Genomic DNA, 17967 nt, shown 5'->3' on the forward strand with positions numbered 1-17967 from the left:
ATAAACTGGTGTTGACAAAACTAACACCATAATGTCCTGGCATCACAAACCATGGCATCATGGCGCCATGGTAGTCTTGACAGTTGGTAAAAACCACAAGAAGTCCAATCTCACAGATACACACGCATTGCAACAATATGATCTAAATTTGATATCTCAATTCCTGGGAGCGCTCCACAATATTGTCTGGAAACAGACATCCAGGTATATCAATCCAAGTCAATGATTCCGGCGCACTTCAATTTTGCTTTGAGCAATTTCACACACAGATCCCAGAAATAAAGTCCAGCATCCATCTCCAAGAGCCAATATAAACGTACTGGCAAGAACAACAGAGCGGTCTCTTAGAGTCTCCATTAATACACTGTCGTTACATTCTCAGACCCAGTGGATGCAGGCCCCGTAATGCTGTAGATTTCTGGCTTGGAGCACTCAGTCTTCGGGTTTTGGTGGGGGAGGCTTTATTTCTTCCGTGATGCCCCCCCAACGGATTCGGTACTTCTGTGAGCGCCAGGTAACTGCCGGGTTCCAGTGAGCTTGGAAGATCAGATATGGGGAAACCAGTTCGTTCATTAACCAACCTACCACAAACTCAAACTTGGAGAATGGCAGCGGGCCCCTCTGAAACAGGAACATGTACATTTGGAAGTTGTTTTCTGATATAAATTGTATTATTTAAAATCTCTTTTTGATGGCACAGGAATAGGACTGAAGCTGGAAAGAACTTTGCTGTAGGAGTCTTTTGTCAAAGATATTTCAAATTTCATTAAAAAAAGTGATATTGTGAAACAATCTGTGCCCAACAAAGGTCTGCAAGGATCCCACAGCAGGGATTTCTGTAAGTCACCATAGAGTTCACAATCTGAGGTGTCAAATTTGCTAAATAGATATAAGCACATATATAACAAAAGGTACAACTGACAAATGAATAGTGACCAGATTACCAAGGTAACTGCATTCTCAAAGAACACAAAATTTTCCAATTTGACATGTGCATGTCTTAAACAAATGTACTGATGGAAACACTCTGAAAGTATAGTCCTGTGCCATGACTGTGGAATACATATTTGCAAAATTTATTTTGTACTAAACGTCTAGGCAAGTCCTTAGGCTGAGGGAACAGACCCCACTATGCCATGCAGATGTTTCAGAAACCATGATTCATTGATCCATTAATGATGTCCACAAAGCTGCTTACAGTGTGAGGCACCATGACCAGACAGACAGGTAACTGACCTGACTGATTATTGTATTCTCCCCATGGAGCTGAGAATAACATTTATCAGCAGAGGTGGTTATATATAGCTGCCAGCCAAAATCACTCAATAAGTGACATATTGTATATGCCAGGGTAAAAAAATTCACCATTGTCAAAACTTAAAACATTCTAAGTTTCTGATCTTAAGGCTACATGGTGAACTGATATCTGGATTTCTTGTGTGTACAAAATTTTGTGCACAACACTTGTTTACCATTTGAGACCTTTTCTTATTAACATCAGTAGACTTGCCACAAGACAAAACTTACACCTAGGTGAGAATTCAATATACATAAGAAAACATCAACAAAATCATCTCCGCTTGTGCCTTACCTGTACAACTTTAATGAGAATGTAGTCCCCGAGGAACCACACCAGGATGTGTATGAGGAAGAACACCAGGGCTGTCCAGTCAAACAGGTACGACACTGCCCATGATGCCATACCACCCAGGAACATGCACTGGAAGATAGGCTCCATCACTATCGTGGAGGGCACTGTGGAGATGCGGAGCTTTGTCCATCTACAAGGAGAACAGAGATCCACATTGAGGGGAAATATTGTCAGTTTTGAATTCTTCTTTGTCTTCCTTCACAGTTTGTGACTTTAGCCACTTGTCCAAAGCCTGAGTCAAGTCAATATTCTTCTGGTCCAGTAAGATCAGTTTACAGGGTACTATTCCATAAACTAAGACTACAACAAACATACTTGGAACAGTCTTCCTTTGGCTGGTGGTTATTCTTAATTTCCCATTAGGTCCCCAAATGCTATCAGTGAGCATCTCCTTACTATTTAACTGCAATATTGACGATGCAATGTAAACTTTTAACTGACTCACTCACTATCACACACCGTCAACAAAGTTCAGCTGGTCTCGTTCTGCGATGTCTCCACCCAACTACAGAAATTGAGCCTGAGTCTGGTTAAGTGGCCCACACCAGGTCACCTGTCATAACCAGTTATCCTCCTTAGTCTGCTGTCAGGGCAAAATACATTCACTTACTCAGCCAATTAAATCCCACTGTCCCACGAAAAAATCCCCATTCAACAAAGCTTCAAATACCCTACTTGATAATGTTCATACTCTTTCCAGATTCTGATAATTATCATTATGGGAGATCAGACAGCCACTGTATAATAATTTATAAATCCTAGTTAATATGGCCACAGCGTGACTCGAGACACTGAGACAACTCTGAATGGATAACAGACACAGTAAACCCTTAAGCTCAGGGAACAGACCCACTATGCCATGCAGATGTCTCAGAAACCATGATTCATTGATCCAATAATGATGTCCACAAAGCTGCTTACAGTGTGAGGCATCGTGACCAGACAGACAGGTAACTGACCTGACTGATTATTGTATTCTCCCCATGGAGCTGAGAATAACATTTATCGCCAGGGTGGTAACATATAGCTGCCAGCCAAAATCCCTCAATAAGTGACATATTGTATATGCCAGGGTAAAAAAAATCACCATTGTCAAAACTTAGGTTTGTTTTCACTATGTCTTCCATCACCTGTGAATACAAACAGCAGCTTTGTGGTGTAGTCGCCATATAAAGATACAACAAGGGGTACAGTATTCGACGTAATATGCGCCCACTCCAATAAGCGCCCGCGGCGATATTTGCTAATATATTGGCTAGTGAACAATCCCAATTAGCACCCCTTCCGATTGATCAATTTACACTTATTTATTCGTGTATAATAAAATATATCTGTCGTGCATAATACCCAGAGACTTTTCTTTTGTATCATGTCAGGCTGTCAGCATAAACCACGAAACTCTGTTTTCTTTCTCACCAAAATTATATTTTAATAAGAGCCCCCTATTTCTAATTTTGAGAGTGCCCTGAGCGCTTATTACGTCGAATACGGTATCTATTTTCAGACTTGGCGCCAATTAGTACAACTATTAATTTATGATGACACCGCACAAGGTTTTCCATGTTTGCTTCTCCTTGAGGCTGTGCCATTGAAATTTCCATACACTGATCTCTATTGGGTAAGCATATAAAAAGTAGCAAAGATATAATTATAATCACTGCAATTGTCTGGATATAAAGTTCAGAAAAGCTATTGGAACATTGTAAAGTAATTACATTTTTGTTGTTTAGATTTTAATGAGTTCACCACATATTTTAGCTGGCAAACTTGAGTTGCCATAACCCGTTTTGGGTCACCAACACTTTCTAACATGCTTCTATTGTGTCCCTACTGTAAATAATATATCATCCAAACAATCCTACCAAGGTGCGTTACAATATAATCAACAAATCAAGCCACAGCATGGTTGGAGTGCTGGGTTCAATGAGCGCTCATATATCTCATGCAGCATGCAATATAATACTAATAGCCTCACTACCATCTAGTCAACACAATGCTTTGTGTCAGGCAACTGTAGGTTCGGCACAAACACTGTGCATTCAGAGCCTTGTAAAATGGCTTCACAGTTTCAATAGCTGACTAAGATAGATATGTGTCACTATTATACCACTAAGTGGATGTCCGAAGTAATGGGTGATGGAGGAGCGTGGTGTATTTTCCTATTTTCCTGGTGTGCAGCAACAAAATTAAAATTAAAATTAAAATTAAAATTAAAATTAAAATTAAAATTAAAATTAAAATTAAAATTAAAATTAAAATTACCTAATAAGCCTGGCATGAAAGTGTGGGATGGAGTACATCCCTGAGTTCTGCTGTGCCGCCTGGGAGCTGATTCTCACCTTCCATCCCCTGAAACACAGAATGCATCCACTGATTACAACACTCCAGTAAGCATAACAGAGGAGCTGTCCAACATTTCTAACTGATGTATGTCAAAGCCTCATTAGGCAGGGTTCATACAAATCTTGGCCAACAAAATTCAAGCGCTGCTCAAGTACATTTCAAGGGCTACGTTCCTCATTCATAAGCTTAAACTTCCATTTTTTTCCTTTGTATTTACCAAAGTGACTAACAATGGTCCCCATCAAAATGAAGAAACATATCCTTATTTGCCTGACCACCATCTTTTATGGACTAGAAAAAAAGATACTTAATCAAATACTTTGCATGTTGTCTCCAACTACAAATACCTACCTCCAGGTAATAAGAGAACAAAGTCTTTCAGCAGTTACCATGGTTAACACATGTAGGGATATATCTAGGATTTATCTAGGATCCAGACTACGAGCCCATGCCAAGCCAACTTGGGAAAAAAATTGTTTTCTAAAGTTCCTATTTTCTTAAATGCAGGTCTCTTAACAGTGTATATTACATTACATTCAATACTGAAAAACTAAGCACTAAAGCCTCTTCCTCTCTTCTAGTCTGCTATCAGAGATATACAAGTCAACCTGACCAAGCAATCACATTAGTTACTATATTACCTTAGCTGGGAACGTTTTATTTCCAATATGGGAAAATCTACTGACATTTGTTGCAGACTTGGAGCCAAACACTGGCCTCTGAGGAGGTCTGGATAACCCCCGATACGCTACACTAAAAAACTTATATCCTGCACCTTAAACACTATTAACATTTCTTTTCCCCACTGTACCACTTGCCTCAAACAACTTCATGCCAATTAAAATAAAAAATATTGGGCTTAACAAATATATTTATATTTCCATTGACACAAGCTAATTGACTACCTAAGATTTGAAAACTAAAAATTATTTAAAAAAAATGCCTTGAAAGATGGACCCACAACTTATTTAAATTTTATTACAGGACAATGACAATCTCTTTACTTTCATCCCTGATTTCAAAGACAACTATTCCTCCTGTCTAATACCAAAGTCAGCCATACTACCAGTAATGTCCCTTGATTCTCAAACATAACCAACAGGATATTTGACTATTTCTGTCTTGCTATCGAAACACTGTGTGGCTTACAGCACCAGTGACAATGACACGTGTGTTTACTGTAAAGCAGAGGGATGATGATGACATGATCAAAACAAGCACCTGTCACATCACATGACTATCACCACATTGAAATACACACCATTAATAGGGTCCACTGGCATGGTGGACGTGTCGCTATGGTTACTGCTATCACCAAGCATGAATATTTCTGACAGCTGGTGCATGAAGTATAATGTATTCATGAATGCATCGCTAAAAATGTTTTCCTATTTTTTTTCCAATTTTCTTCACATATGTATGCTGCCTACATAATTTCTTTGAAAGAAATCTGGTTAATTGATATTTGAAATTTGAAACATGTACTAAAAATAACTCCATAACTTCAAACATCCAAATGCCTGTTCCCTAATGTGGACTTACCTATCAACAAACGCCTGTGCCATCATGTGGCCTTACCTATCAGTACCTGTGCCATCACGTAGTGCACCAACTCTTACCTATCAATAAACGCCCGTGCCATCATGAAAGTGCACCAACTCTTACCTATCAATAAACGCCCATGCCATCATGTAGTGCACCAACTCTTACCTATCAATAAACGCCCGTGCCATCATGAAAGTGCACCAACTCTTACCTATCAATAAACACCTGTGCCTTCATGTAGTGCACCAACCTTTAGCTATCAATAAATGCCTGTGCCATCATGTAGTGCACCAACTCTTACCTATCAATAAACACCTGTGCCATCATGTAGTGCACCAACTCTTAGCTATCAATAAACACCTGTGCCATCATGTAGTGCACCAACTCTTAGCTATCAATAAACGCCTGTGACACCATGTAGTGCACCAACTCTTACCTATCAATAAACGCCTGTGACACCATGTAGTGCACCAACTCTTACCTATCAATAAACGCCTGTGCCATCATGTAGTGCACCAACTCTTAGCTATCAATAAACGCCTGTGCCATCATGTAGTGCACCAACTCTTACCTATCAATAAACGCCTGTGCCATCATGTAGTGCACCAACTCTTACCTATCAAAAAACGCCTGTGCCATCATGTAGTGCACCAACTCTTACCTATCAATAAACGCCTGTGCCATCATGTAGTCTTCAGCCAGGTACTGTCCCAGATGGTTCATGCCCCCGGCCTCCTCGAGCACCTCCTTCCTGAACAGACACGACATCCCCGTTGTGCAGTTGATCCCCAGCCCATTTGCACACAGGTACATCTTTGCATGTTGGGTGCCAAAATATACCTACATCAAAACAAGTTCCTAACATTATGCTGAATCAAAACATGCATATGACTATAAGAGATGCTGTCGGCATTACTGCACCTTAATCTAGGTGGGCTGTGTTTAATCAAGTCTGGATCACACAAACCTGTGGTTGATAGTATGAGCAATAGTCTGTGCTATCAAGGAACAATGACACTCAGGTCACATAGTGCTCCATTCTAATCTGAACACTTGTGTCAAGCATAGAGAAAGGGGACCTATTGTTTCCCTTCTCTAGTGGGAGACAAGCATACTGGAGATCTAGTTTGCCCTTGAACCTCTGCAGGGAGACAAGCATACTGGGGACCAACTCTGCAGGGAAATGAGCATGGGGTACTGGGGACCTACTCTGCCTTAGAACCTCTGCTGGGAAATGAGCATGGGGTACTGGGGACCAACTCTGCCCTAGAACCTCTGCTGGGAAATGAGCATGGGGCACTGGGGACCTACTTTACCCTAGAACCTCTGCAGGGAAATGAATATGGGGTACTGGGGACCTACTCTGCCAGGGAACCTCTGCAGGGAAATGAGCATGGGGTACTGGGGACCTACTCTGCCCTAGAACCTCTGCTGGGAAATGAGCATGGGGTACTGGGGACCTACTCTGCCCTAGAACCTCTGCTGGGAAATGAGCATGGGGTACTGGGGACCTACTCTGCCCTAGAACCTCTGCTGGGAAATGAGCATGGGGTACTGGGGACCTACTCTGCCCTAGAACCTCTGCAGGGAAATGAGCATGGGGTACTGGGGACCAACTCTGCCCTAGAACCTCTGCTGGGAAATGAGCATGGGGTACTGGGGACCTACTCTGCCCTAGAACCTCTGCAGGGAAATGAATATGGGGTACTGGGGACCTACTCTGCCCTAGAACCTCTGCAGGGAAATGAGCATGGGGTACTGGGGACCTACTCTGCCCTAGAACCTCTGCTGGGAAATGAGCATGGGGTACTGGGGACCTACTCTGCCCTAGAACCTCTGCAGGGAAATGAGCATGGGGTACTGGGGACCAACTCTGCCCTAGAACCTCTGCTGGGAAATGAGCATGGGGTACTGGGGACCTACTCTGCCCTAGAACCTCTGCAGGGAAATGAATATGGGGTACTGGGGACCTACTCTGCCCTAGAACCTCTGCAGGGAAATGAGCATGGGGTACTGGGGACCTACTCTGCCCTAGAACCTCTGCAGGGAAATGAATATGGGGTACTGGGGACCTACTCTGCCCTAGAACCTCTGCAGGGAAATGAGCATGGGGTACTGGGGACCTACTCTGCCCTAGAACCTCTGCTGGGAAATGAATATGGGGTACTGGGGACCTACTCTGCCCTAGAACCTCTGCAGGGAAATGAGCATGGGGTACTGGGGACCTACTCTGCCCTAGAACCTCTGCAGGGAAATGAGCATGGAATACTGGGGACCTACTCTGCCCTAGAACCTCTGCAGGGAAATGAGCATGGAATACTGGGGACCTACTCTGCCCTAGAACCTCTGCAGGGAAATGAGCATGGGGTACTGGGGACCTACTCTGCCCTAGAACCTCTGCAGGGAAATAAGCATGGGGTACTGGGGACCTACTCTGCCCTAGAACCTCTGCAGGGAAATGATCATGGGGTACTGGGGACCTAATGTGCCCGAGAATCCCTACAGAGAACTGAAATCCAAGAACTGTAAAATCTGTTCTTTATACAATTAACAATTCCTACCACTGGCTTGACTCATTTTAATCAGAGCTATATGTGAATGGAAACATTGTCTTTCTGAAATTAGGACTATCAGTTCTGTGTTATTGTTTAACACTGCACTGTCATATTACACAATATTCCAGCTCAGTCACCTCTCACAATAAGCATAGGTTGCTGGAGACATTTCTACCCATGTCTTGATAGACTAACATATACAGAACTAGACTTCGAGAAGACAAGACTTCAACCCTGAGTCAGTTTCCCAATATCAAAGATCTCCTCAAATGGTGCAGAAACATTTAGAACTTTTTCAGGGTGTTTAAATAATCTATGACTATCAAGATTACTCAATATCCTTGCTTGAACCCTGATGTCTACAGCAACAGGCCACCTACTTTTTCTATATGTGATGAGAATCCCTTCCTGTCACAGATGTAGGGCATCTGGTGGACTAGCCCCGTCTTCTCTGTCATCAGCAGCACCATGTCCAGCAGGGTGTCCTCGCCCACTGCAACACACATCTCTTGTCAACACACATCACTTATCAACACACATCTCTTATTAACTCACAGCTTCAACATCAACCTTTCTCAAAGGGAGACTACTGCTTTCCATCAGTGTAGCTCAACTTGGAAGCTTTCTCAAAGAGAGACTACTGGTACAAATTAAGTCACTGTTTTATTCTGAACTTGCATGTCCCCAAATCTAAAGAACACAAAAAAAATACTTTCTGGATATCATGTAGAAACTGTTTACATATTTGCCAATGACTGATATCCAATACTATTATAATTTTATCAGGGAAACAGAAATGATGAAAGTATATATTCATTCACTGTACAATAATGAATAAATCAGATAAGCTCTCAAATTTTTCCTGGGTGATTCGGATGTTGTCGAATCCGCTCCCGGTCTTGACTAGTTACATGGCAATGAAAATTCAAGAGTGGTGAGAATATGGCTGTAAAGCAAACTAAGAAGAGACAATTACCGTATTCGACGTAATAAGCGCCCACAGTGATATTTGCTAATATATTGGCTAGTGAACAATCCCAATCATCACCCCTTCCGATTGAACAATGTACACAAGACTTATTTATTCGTGTATAATACGCACTCGTGTGTTATATGCACCCTCATTTATGGGCAATTAAATTCTGGAAAAATATATCTGTCGTATGTAAACATTTCAGGCTGTGAGCATAAACGAGATTTACGATCTTTCAACTGTTTTTTTTCTTTCACCAAACTAATATTCTAATAAGAGCCCCCTATTTCTAATTTTGAGAGTGCCCTGGGTTCTTGTTCAACGAATAAGGTAATTAACAATTTTATCATCTAAAAGTACACCTTTGTTAACCATCATTCATTTTTTTCCACACTTGAAAGACACAATACTTACTTTTCAAACCACTATCTGATATGAGAATTAGATCGTGTTTAGCAGCTTCGTAACCTAAGATCATGTTGTTTATTTTGGGATTTATTCCAATTTTTCTTCCACCTGAAACAGAGAAACAAACACATTGCATTGATTAAGAGAGCCAACAGGTATTGTCAGTTTACAATAACACATCTGTGTTTGTGCATTTGAAAAAAACAGAAATAGCAAAACGTTCAAAATTCATATTCAGGGTCAGTTCCACAAAGCACTAAGATGATCACAACTCCCATACTTTAACATGGCTTGTGATAGCCCAGGTCCATTCCTCATTAATAGTAAACAGCGTTCCCGTTTACCAGTAATTACCAGTTTTTTACTGGTAAAATTAGGCTTGGACCGTTAATTCATGTGACTGCCAGTCCCTGTGGACCGGCAAATAAAGCACCTTATATCTTTGTTGTTGAACAAAACATCGGTGATATTCATATAACTACATTTTTCAAATAAAGTCAGCTTGTCTGTTTCTATCAGGGTTTACCCTTGTCTATTTCTAGGTTAAATATCCATTTGTAGCAACGTCTTGAAATATTAAAAAAAATATTGTGACTGAAGAGAAAATTGTGACTGAAGTTAGTGTGAATGACATATAGACCTCACTAAGTTACTTCAGAGATGACTTCTTTGCACTGAACATTATGTTGAAAGAATTGAAACCAAATAATTTTCATATTTTCTTTTTTTTGTTGAAAGTTGGGACTGGCAAAAATTAGGGGGGACTGGTAATTTTTAGAGTTTCAAAAGCCAGCGGGAACACTGAGTAAATGAATGTGTAATTTAACACCACTTTTATCATTATATCTGCAATACCACAGTGGGGTACACCTAGACATGGCTCACACAAAAATAGACAAACATAACGTTGTCATTTCCAGGTTTGTGGCTGTCCCTGGAAATTTTAACAGTGATAAAGATTAAAAAAGCAGCTTGAGAAGTTATAGTTGTTGACTGTTTTATTTATGAGATGTGACCATATCTGTTCTTATAAGGAGGCATAAATGTGAATTTACACAGTATGCTTTAAGTTTATACCTCCATAAACGTAAACAAAATTTAAGTCAATTCCGAAATGTTCACATGCAGGGGATGGAACTAGGGTATTCAGCTAGATGAGTGAATGAGTGAGTGAGTGAGTGAGTGAGTGAGTTGGGTTTAACGCTGCTTTTAACAGTATTCCAGTTAAATCACGGCGTGTCAGCTTAATGTGGGAGGAAAGACTGAAGTGATGCAGGTCTCAGACGTTTACCACTTCAGTGAAACCCACAAGCACGGGTATGGTGCTAAAAAAACCTAGAAACAAAATCGGAGAGAACAGGGATTCGGACCCACGATCATAGGTTTCTGGCGTGCTCAAGGGACGCATTTCTGCACGGCGAATCGCGGTGCCTTAGACGACAGGGCCACCCTTGCCCACCAGCTAGATGAGTAGATGAGTGACTCAAGCACATCACAGGTACACTACAGCCTCTACTCTACTCCATGTTCAACAAAACATATAATCTATAAGCTCTCACAACATACACTGTGATTTTGATCGGTGCATGGATTTCTAAATTAGAATCAAATGCAGACTACAGACAATTTTTCTTTCTAAACTAAAAAAAATCAGTTTTCAAAGGAATATAATCATTAAAACTAACATGTCAACATGGTCAAAGAAATCTGACATAAATGGTAATTTGACGACATGTTAGTGTTTAGTGAGTATTCTAATATGTCATTTTCCCTTAAAATTAGGCAAAATCATCTGACAATGCTGGGAAATCAAACTATGGACATCTGAAAATAATGACTGTCAGGTAATATATAGCCACATCACTGAATACAGACATATCTGGCAGAGTAGTGTTACTGCTACAATGTCCTTGGGGCATGTAAGGAGACGGAGAAGTGGTAACTTCTATTCATCATTTATCAAGTTTCTGGCAGCAACATGATCTAGTAATATTCTCAGAACCATTACAACAACTCAAAACAACCCTGATTAATACACCTGTGTCATGTTGATCACCTTCCTCTTTGTTGGTTCTAGCCTTGCTCCAAGGCTATGGAAGTATAGTAATTCCAGAAAAGGAAGCCAGTGTTTTATAGGGATAACTTGTTTTTATTATATATATAATCGAGGGATTTTGGTTTAAACTTATGACCATTTCCTTAGTGAGTGTGAGTGTGTATGATTTTACGCCACTTTTAGCAATATTCCAGGAATATCACGAAGGGGGACACCAGAAATGGGCTTCACACATTGTACCCATGTCGGGAATCGAACCCGGGTCTTCCGGGTGACAAGCGAACACTATAACCACTAAGCTACCTGACCGCCCCGACCATTTCCTTAGAGAAATTAAGAAAGTCAAGAATGATTCCTGAGATATCCATATCCATATCCTTCCCTAGTTATAAAATAGCTAGATTTGTTTCTCCCGACTTTGAGAACTGCAGATTACTAGGGTGTAAACATCTTGAATGCCAAACCTGGTTCAATTAAACATGTTCTGTTTCAGTAGTCAGATTACTGTCAACAGATAACAGAGAACCCGATAGAAGGCATAGTGACCTTTAAAACTTGATGTTCAACCTCAGCTGCAATTCCCTTTCCACACGACCAAAGCCATCTAATTAACACAGATGATTTTATAGCTGCCACTTCCCTTTGAAAATCTGAACTTGAGGACTCCATGAAAACATATATTAATCTTTTCAGGAAAATGATATACATATAACAGAGCCACGGCACTAAAGCTCACCTGATATGTAGTCAACTTTTAAAAATGACAACACGATAGAGACTTAAAATTGATGCTGTTAGCATTGATATTCAAAGATTTTCTTCATAAATAAAGGACAAAAAACACTGAAATTTAATGTCTGCTTGTACTTGAATGCCCCACTCAGACATAGTATGCTGACTCTGGGCTGACCAGTCCTTGTTTTAGCCCCTTAATGCTAAGCTAAACATAAGTAACTGGTGTCTAGGGCTGTTACGATTCACTCGCGTATTCGGTGAATCGAACAATAACCGTTCATGAATTGAATTCGTTATTCATGGCCACTACAATCGAATATTTATGAATATGCTTTCATGTATATTTACATACCCTGTACTTAAAAATATCCATAACAACATATTATATGCATAGATTTCTTTCAATGACAACACTCTAATAATATTTAATTTGATAGTATTGTTTTCACTGGTCATTGTCGCATTTGAGCAGATGCTAGTACCTGGATAAGTGCAGTATATAAATATATAATTTATTAATACACTGTAATTAACAAACCATGTCAAATAAATCATGATGTTATTGTTTCACTGAATATAATAAATAATACATAAACTGCTGACTTGTTATTGTAATTGTGAATTAATATTCGTATTCGTTACCCTAAATTTGTGATATGAATCGTATTCGCCTCATAGTGTGTTCCTTGCAGCCCTAACAAGTACCATATTTTAACATGTCGTCAATGGTGGAAAGGAGCATATGAAGTTTAATTGCTCTAGACGTTTCTGAGGAGATATTTACGACGGATGACGTACGAGAGAGGCAACAAAAACAGGCCACAACAAACTATCTGTAAAAATCTTCACTGATCAGTCACAAGAGAAAAAATACTTCAAATCAGACAAACCATTCTCACATACTTGTCTAATTGCAAAAACCGTGTAATTAATCAGTGTTAAAAACTGGCACTAGTCCTGTAGTCCTTGCCAAACTGCCCAATAGCTAAGATATCATAAGGACGCGTAGAAATTTGCCATTCTTAAGGGTTTTGCTGTATGTTATCATAATAACGACTAGTGCAGTAAAACAGTTAATTTCTACCGCTGTTAATGCATCTGCTTTGAAGCTTAATTATCTTCTATATGCACAAAGAATAACATAGCCACTACAAAGGTCACCAAAATGATCAGGTATTTTCCCCATGACCTCAACCCTGTACCCAGTCTACCAACACGCTAGTAGTCTACCAACACGCTAGTAGTCTACCAACACGCTAGTTGCTAAGAAAGTGTCAACAGTTTTTCACCTATAAATAAACCAGTGCATACATCTACTCAAAACAGAAGCAAAGCTGATTTCTGATAAGCAGATTCCACGCGGCAGCAAAGGATTACGTCTATGGTGACCACATAAACAAACATATACAAGACCCTGTGTGACATTCTAATACCACTGCACTTTAAATAGCTATGTCACCACAAGGTCAGAGACATCAATGCCTGTATTGCCGGAATCAGACTGATCTACCCAAAACGTATGAACTATGGTATATAATTCTTTGCACAGTAGGCTCTAGTTAAGCGATGTATGTTCACAAACAGGGTATAATGCTGGGTCAACTTCCTCTGAGTAGTATATATGAAATTATAGCTAAAATGGATAGAATCATCATTAAACCGCCCGTGTGTTATCAGAAATGAGCGGGCCACTGTAACTTGATAATGCCCTCATATTTCTTGACGGGCCATTATCACGCCTGTTGTTAGGTGACGTAATAGGATAGGGATAGGTGACGTCACGTTCAATAGTGACGTCATCTGGTTTGTTCTATGACGTTTCCATATTTGTAAAAGTGGGTCAGTGACATTCGTGTTGATTGCAATAAAGTTTCAAAACTGATATTGTTGTTTCTTTTTATTTGATAACAAATTCCATCCATTTTAGATATAATAATGGAAACACTCTTTTTCAGGGCATTATCATTTGCAGAAGCCCTCGGTCTTTTCAACCGACTTCCTTCGTCGGGCAGTTAATGGAAGACCTCGGGCTGCAAATGATAATGCCCTGAAAAATAGTGTTACCCTTATACTATAAACTATAAACATCACTAACTGAATATCATATAGTCTAATGGCCATTGGTTTTGAGGTATATCAGTATTCTCCCCTGTTGCACATTCCTCTCGTAACCATAGTAATTCAGAAATAACGATGAAATAGGCGCTACGCTTTTCATATCTCATATTCTGTATATCATTTTATCTTTGGAATAGTGATTTGGTATAATATGATAATAAAATTGGACAACTGATTCAAAACCCCTCAACTTGAGATGTGAATCGACATAACATCTCTAGTGACAGATATTTTTTATTTTAATATTGGGATGAATAATGCCCATATTTGCATGTGTGTAAAATGAAATGCCTTTGCATAGCTTTTGCAATTGAGCTTGATATTTGAAAGTGTCTGAAAAATGAAAAGGCTTTTGCAGTACCGTATTTTACGTAAAAATTAGAAATAGGGGGCTCTTATTAGAATGTTATTTTGGTGGAGAAAAAAACAGAGTTGAAAGATAAATTTCGTGGTTTATGCTGACAGCCTGAAATGTTTATGTACGACAAATATATTTTCTTCAGAATTAAATGCCCATAATTAAGGCTGCATATAACACACGAGTGTGTATTATACGTGAATAAATAAGTCTTGTGTACATTGATCAATCGGAAGGGGTGCTAATTGGGATTGTTCACTAGCCAATATCTTAGCAAATGTCGCCGTGGGCGCATTTTAGAGCGGGGCACTTATTGCGTCGAATACGGTACTGTAAGAGAAAAGCTAAAAAATGAATTTCTAACATTCCTTGTGAATACTGTTATAGTCATGCTCATACCAATGAAAATCGATGCTTACAGAATTTTGTGCAATCTGAGGGCATACGTACAGACATGGGCCGGATCTTACACTTAGTGTGGGCATCGATTCATATTTCAGCATCAATCATTGGTCACAGTCGGTTTGTTCAACCAATCAATCATCAATGCTAATCAGCTAAAAGAGTTCTTTTACACTTTTATTTTTCATAATATAAAAAATCCCAAAAGAGAGAGTGACTTACCTATAAATAACTTAGCATCTACTTTAGGGTATTTCTGTATGAGACTCTGCACAATCATTAAAGCTGCATCCATCTCATCTTGTATACAGAACAACAGCTCATACTGAAACAAAGAACACAGAGGTTAAATACATGGACATTAAAATCCCCAGGATACTGTGGCAAAATATACTATCAATTCCATTTCACCACCACTGCAAATATTTGCGCCATTTCTAATCTGAATAAAACATTGAAAGATTAAAAGCTTTCTTTCATTTTGCTTTATGACTATAGAAGCACGGACATAATATTCTGTTTTCTTCTGAATAGAGCTCTTCTTGCATATACTGAAATATAATACTCCTCATGGCACTGCATCAGCGACATTGTATCCTTCAGATATACACAACCCTCTCATGCCAATATCATGATTGACAAAACACTCCATCAACATCCAACAACGCAATTTGTGGAATGAACATGTTCGTGTGTACATATCATTTTCCCTAATCGATTGAAACATGAACCAAATATGTCATGTTTATTACATTTGGGTCATCAAAGATCCAGTTAGATCAATAATTCAAACACTTGTCCATTGATGGTGTCTCCTGTATGCATCTACATCCCACTGACTCCATCTCCCACTAAGACCAAACATCGACAAGCGTCACGTGTACAAATTCAATTTCTGGATAAAATCAACAAACCATACTCTGAAAAACAAGGCATCCTGATGATCCACCAATGAAAACAATACATCTAATTCATTTATCAGTCTGTGTATGTCCGCAGCAAAGAAAGATGGGTAGATTAAACAAAAATTACCGTCCTCGTCACTGAAATCGATGACTGATGATTATCACAGTGGCGTATTTTCTGATGAGGTCAGAACCCTCAATCTTGAGGCTCTGAATAAATATTGACTCGAGAAGAATCACTCTTATAAAGTTATTTCATTACTTTCATTTAGCCAAGCCGTTCAAGACATCAGTACTAGTCATGAACATCTCTGGAATACATCATTTACACAAACTGTTTCATCAACATGCTTCATCTACTCCTTCAATTAGGACATGTGCAGCAGTAATAAGGTTCTCCATCACTGATCATGCTGATTCAAGTTATTAATATCTAATTTAACCATCAAATATGAAATAATAATTGTTAAATAAATATCACTTGATGTAATTTTTTCATCAAATGGATGCTATTGTTTACAACTTATAAAAGTAACATGCTCCTCCTTTTGTAGAAAAAAAACGTTTAAAAAAAATTTGGTTAAGGATTAAAGAATTCTGAAAATGCAGTCTTGGCCAAAATGTTTTTCTTGTCTACTAACCTAAAATTGTCTTGGCATCATTTTTAGTAGACTCTAGACTTTCTTGGCAGAGCCAACTGGAGTAAACAAAATTTGACTAGACACTAGAGGACGAGTTCCAAACACTGACGTCTACAGGACCCAGGGCAGTTATACACTGAACTTTCACATGCTGAAATGTCATGCCTTCATCTTTGGGTAGTAGAGATGATATTGTCTGCTTATATAAGATAAGATCATACTTATTGCAATACACTCCATCAGAGAACAGATGCAATGTGAAAAACAGCTACAGTTAACATTTAAACAACACTTCAAATATGCCTGCATAAAAGAAAAGTAAAAATAAAAATAAACTAAGCCATGAATAAAATATCTTAATGATGGATGTTGATGCATCATGACTTATTGACTGACATGACATTAGAGAAAACATTGGAAAAGGCATCCTCGTACTTGTATAGATGCTTCTATAAAGGACATTTGCACATATACACGTAAAGGGGTCACCCAAAACACAGAATACGTCAAATTGAACATTCTGAATGGAAAATGTGTTACTCTTGGAATCTCTATGAAATGAAAGATTGTTTTGGAAATATTCTCTCACTGAAGACTAAGTTAACCACAGTCAAGTACCAGTCTCATAAATCGTACATGCTCTAGTTCAAATATCACTTCTCAGGGACCAGTGCACTGTTTGCCTCATCCGGACAGCATTATTGACGTTATTTGAATCTCATTGTCATGTAAAGATGAAATGACGTCACATTAGAAACAACGTCATAGCTGAAGATTGTTGACGTCACTCGACAAAATGTGGTTTTCTAGCTCAGCGGTGGTGATCAGTGCATTATTTGCTAAAAAAAGATTACCCACAAGAAATAATGTGTAATAAAAGAATTTAAACACAAGAATTCTGACACTTGTTTCGTAAAACCAGTATGACACACATGCTCGCATAATAATCTCTAGTTCTCTGTAAATTTCATACAAGACTTTCAATTGAACCTTCATGATTATGATTGTTTGGTTACATTGATAAACAAGATTAATTGATCAAATTCATTATAAGCGGCATTAGAAATTACGGCAATGAAGGGTCGTTGAAGGTTTTCTTCTTAGTACCTTATTTCCAGAGATTAACTAAATTTTCAATCATGAACATAAGGTTAGGACAAGAAAATTTCTATTTTTGCACTCTGATAGTTCAGCAACCTAAGTACCAGTGATGAACCAACGTGTCCTAGCTGTACATTTACTGTCCACAGGCGTCACTGGGAAATAGTAACCCTTTG

General features: G+C 39.1%; 1 protein-coding gene across 1 annotated transcript in view; it reads right to left on the bottom strand.

Annotated features, from left to right (window-relative positions):
* Positions 1-248: 248 nt before the first annotated feature.
* Positions 249-17967, bottom strand: part of LOC124135586 (ceramide glucosyltransferase-like) — a 55529-nt gene continuing 37810 nt past the window's right edge. Inside the window, exons 3-9 of the mRNA XM_046500959.2 lie at positions 15367-15469; positions 9482-9583; positions 8475-8587; positions 6201-6379; positions 3914-4000; positions 1592-1781; positions 249-621 (exon numbers count right to left, since the gene is read on the bottom strand). Of these exons, the coding sequence (XP_046356915.1) occupies positions 433-621; positions 1592-1781; positions 3914-4000; positions 6201-6379; positions 8475-8587; positions 9482-9583; positions 15367-15469 (963 nt within the window). The 3' untranslated portion in view covers positions 249-432. The remainder of the gene's footprint in view (positions 622-1591; positions 1782-3913; positions 4001-6200; positions 6380-8474; positions 8588-9481; positions 9584-15366; positions 15470-17967) is intronic.

Source organism: Haliotis rufescens, unplaced genomic scaffold, assembly GCF_023055435.1.
Source record: "Haliotis rufescens isolate VD_foot unplaced genomic scaffold, xgHalRufe1.0.p SCAF_2, whole genome shotgun sequence".
In the NCBI taxonomy this organism is placed as follows: Eukaryota; Metazoa; Mollusca; class Gastropoda; order Lepetellida; family Haliotidae; genus Haliotis; species Haliotis rufescens.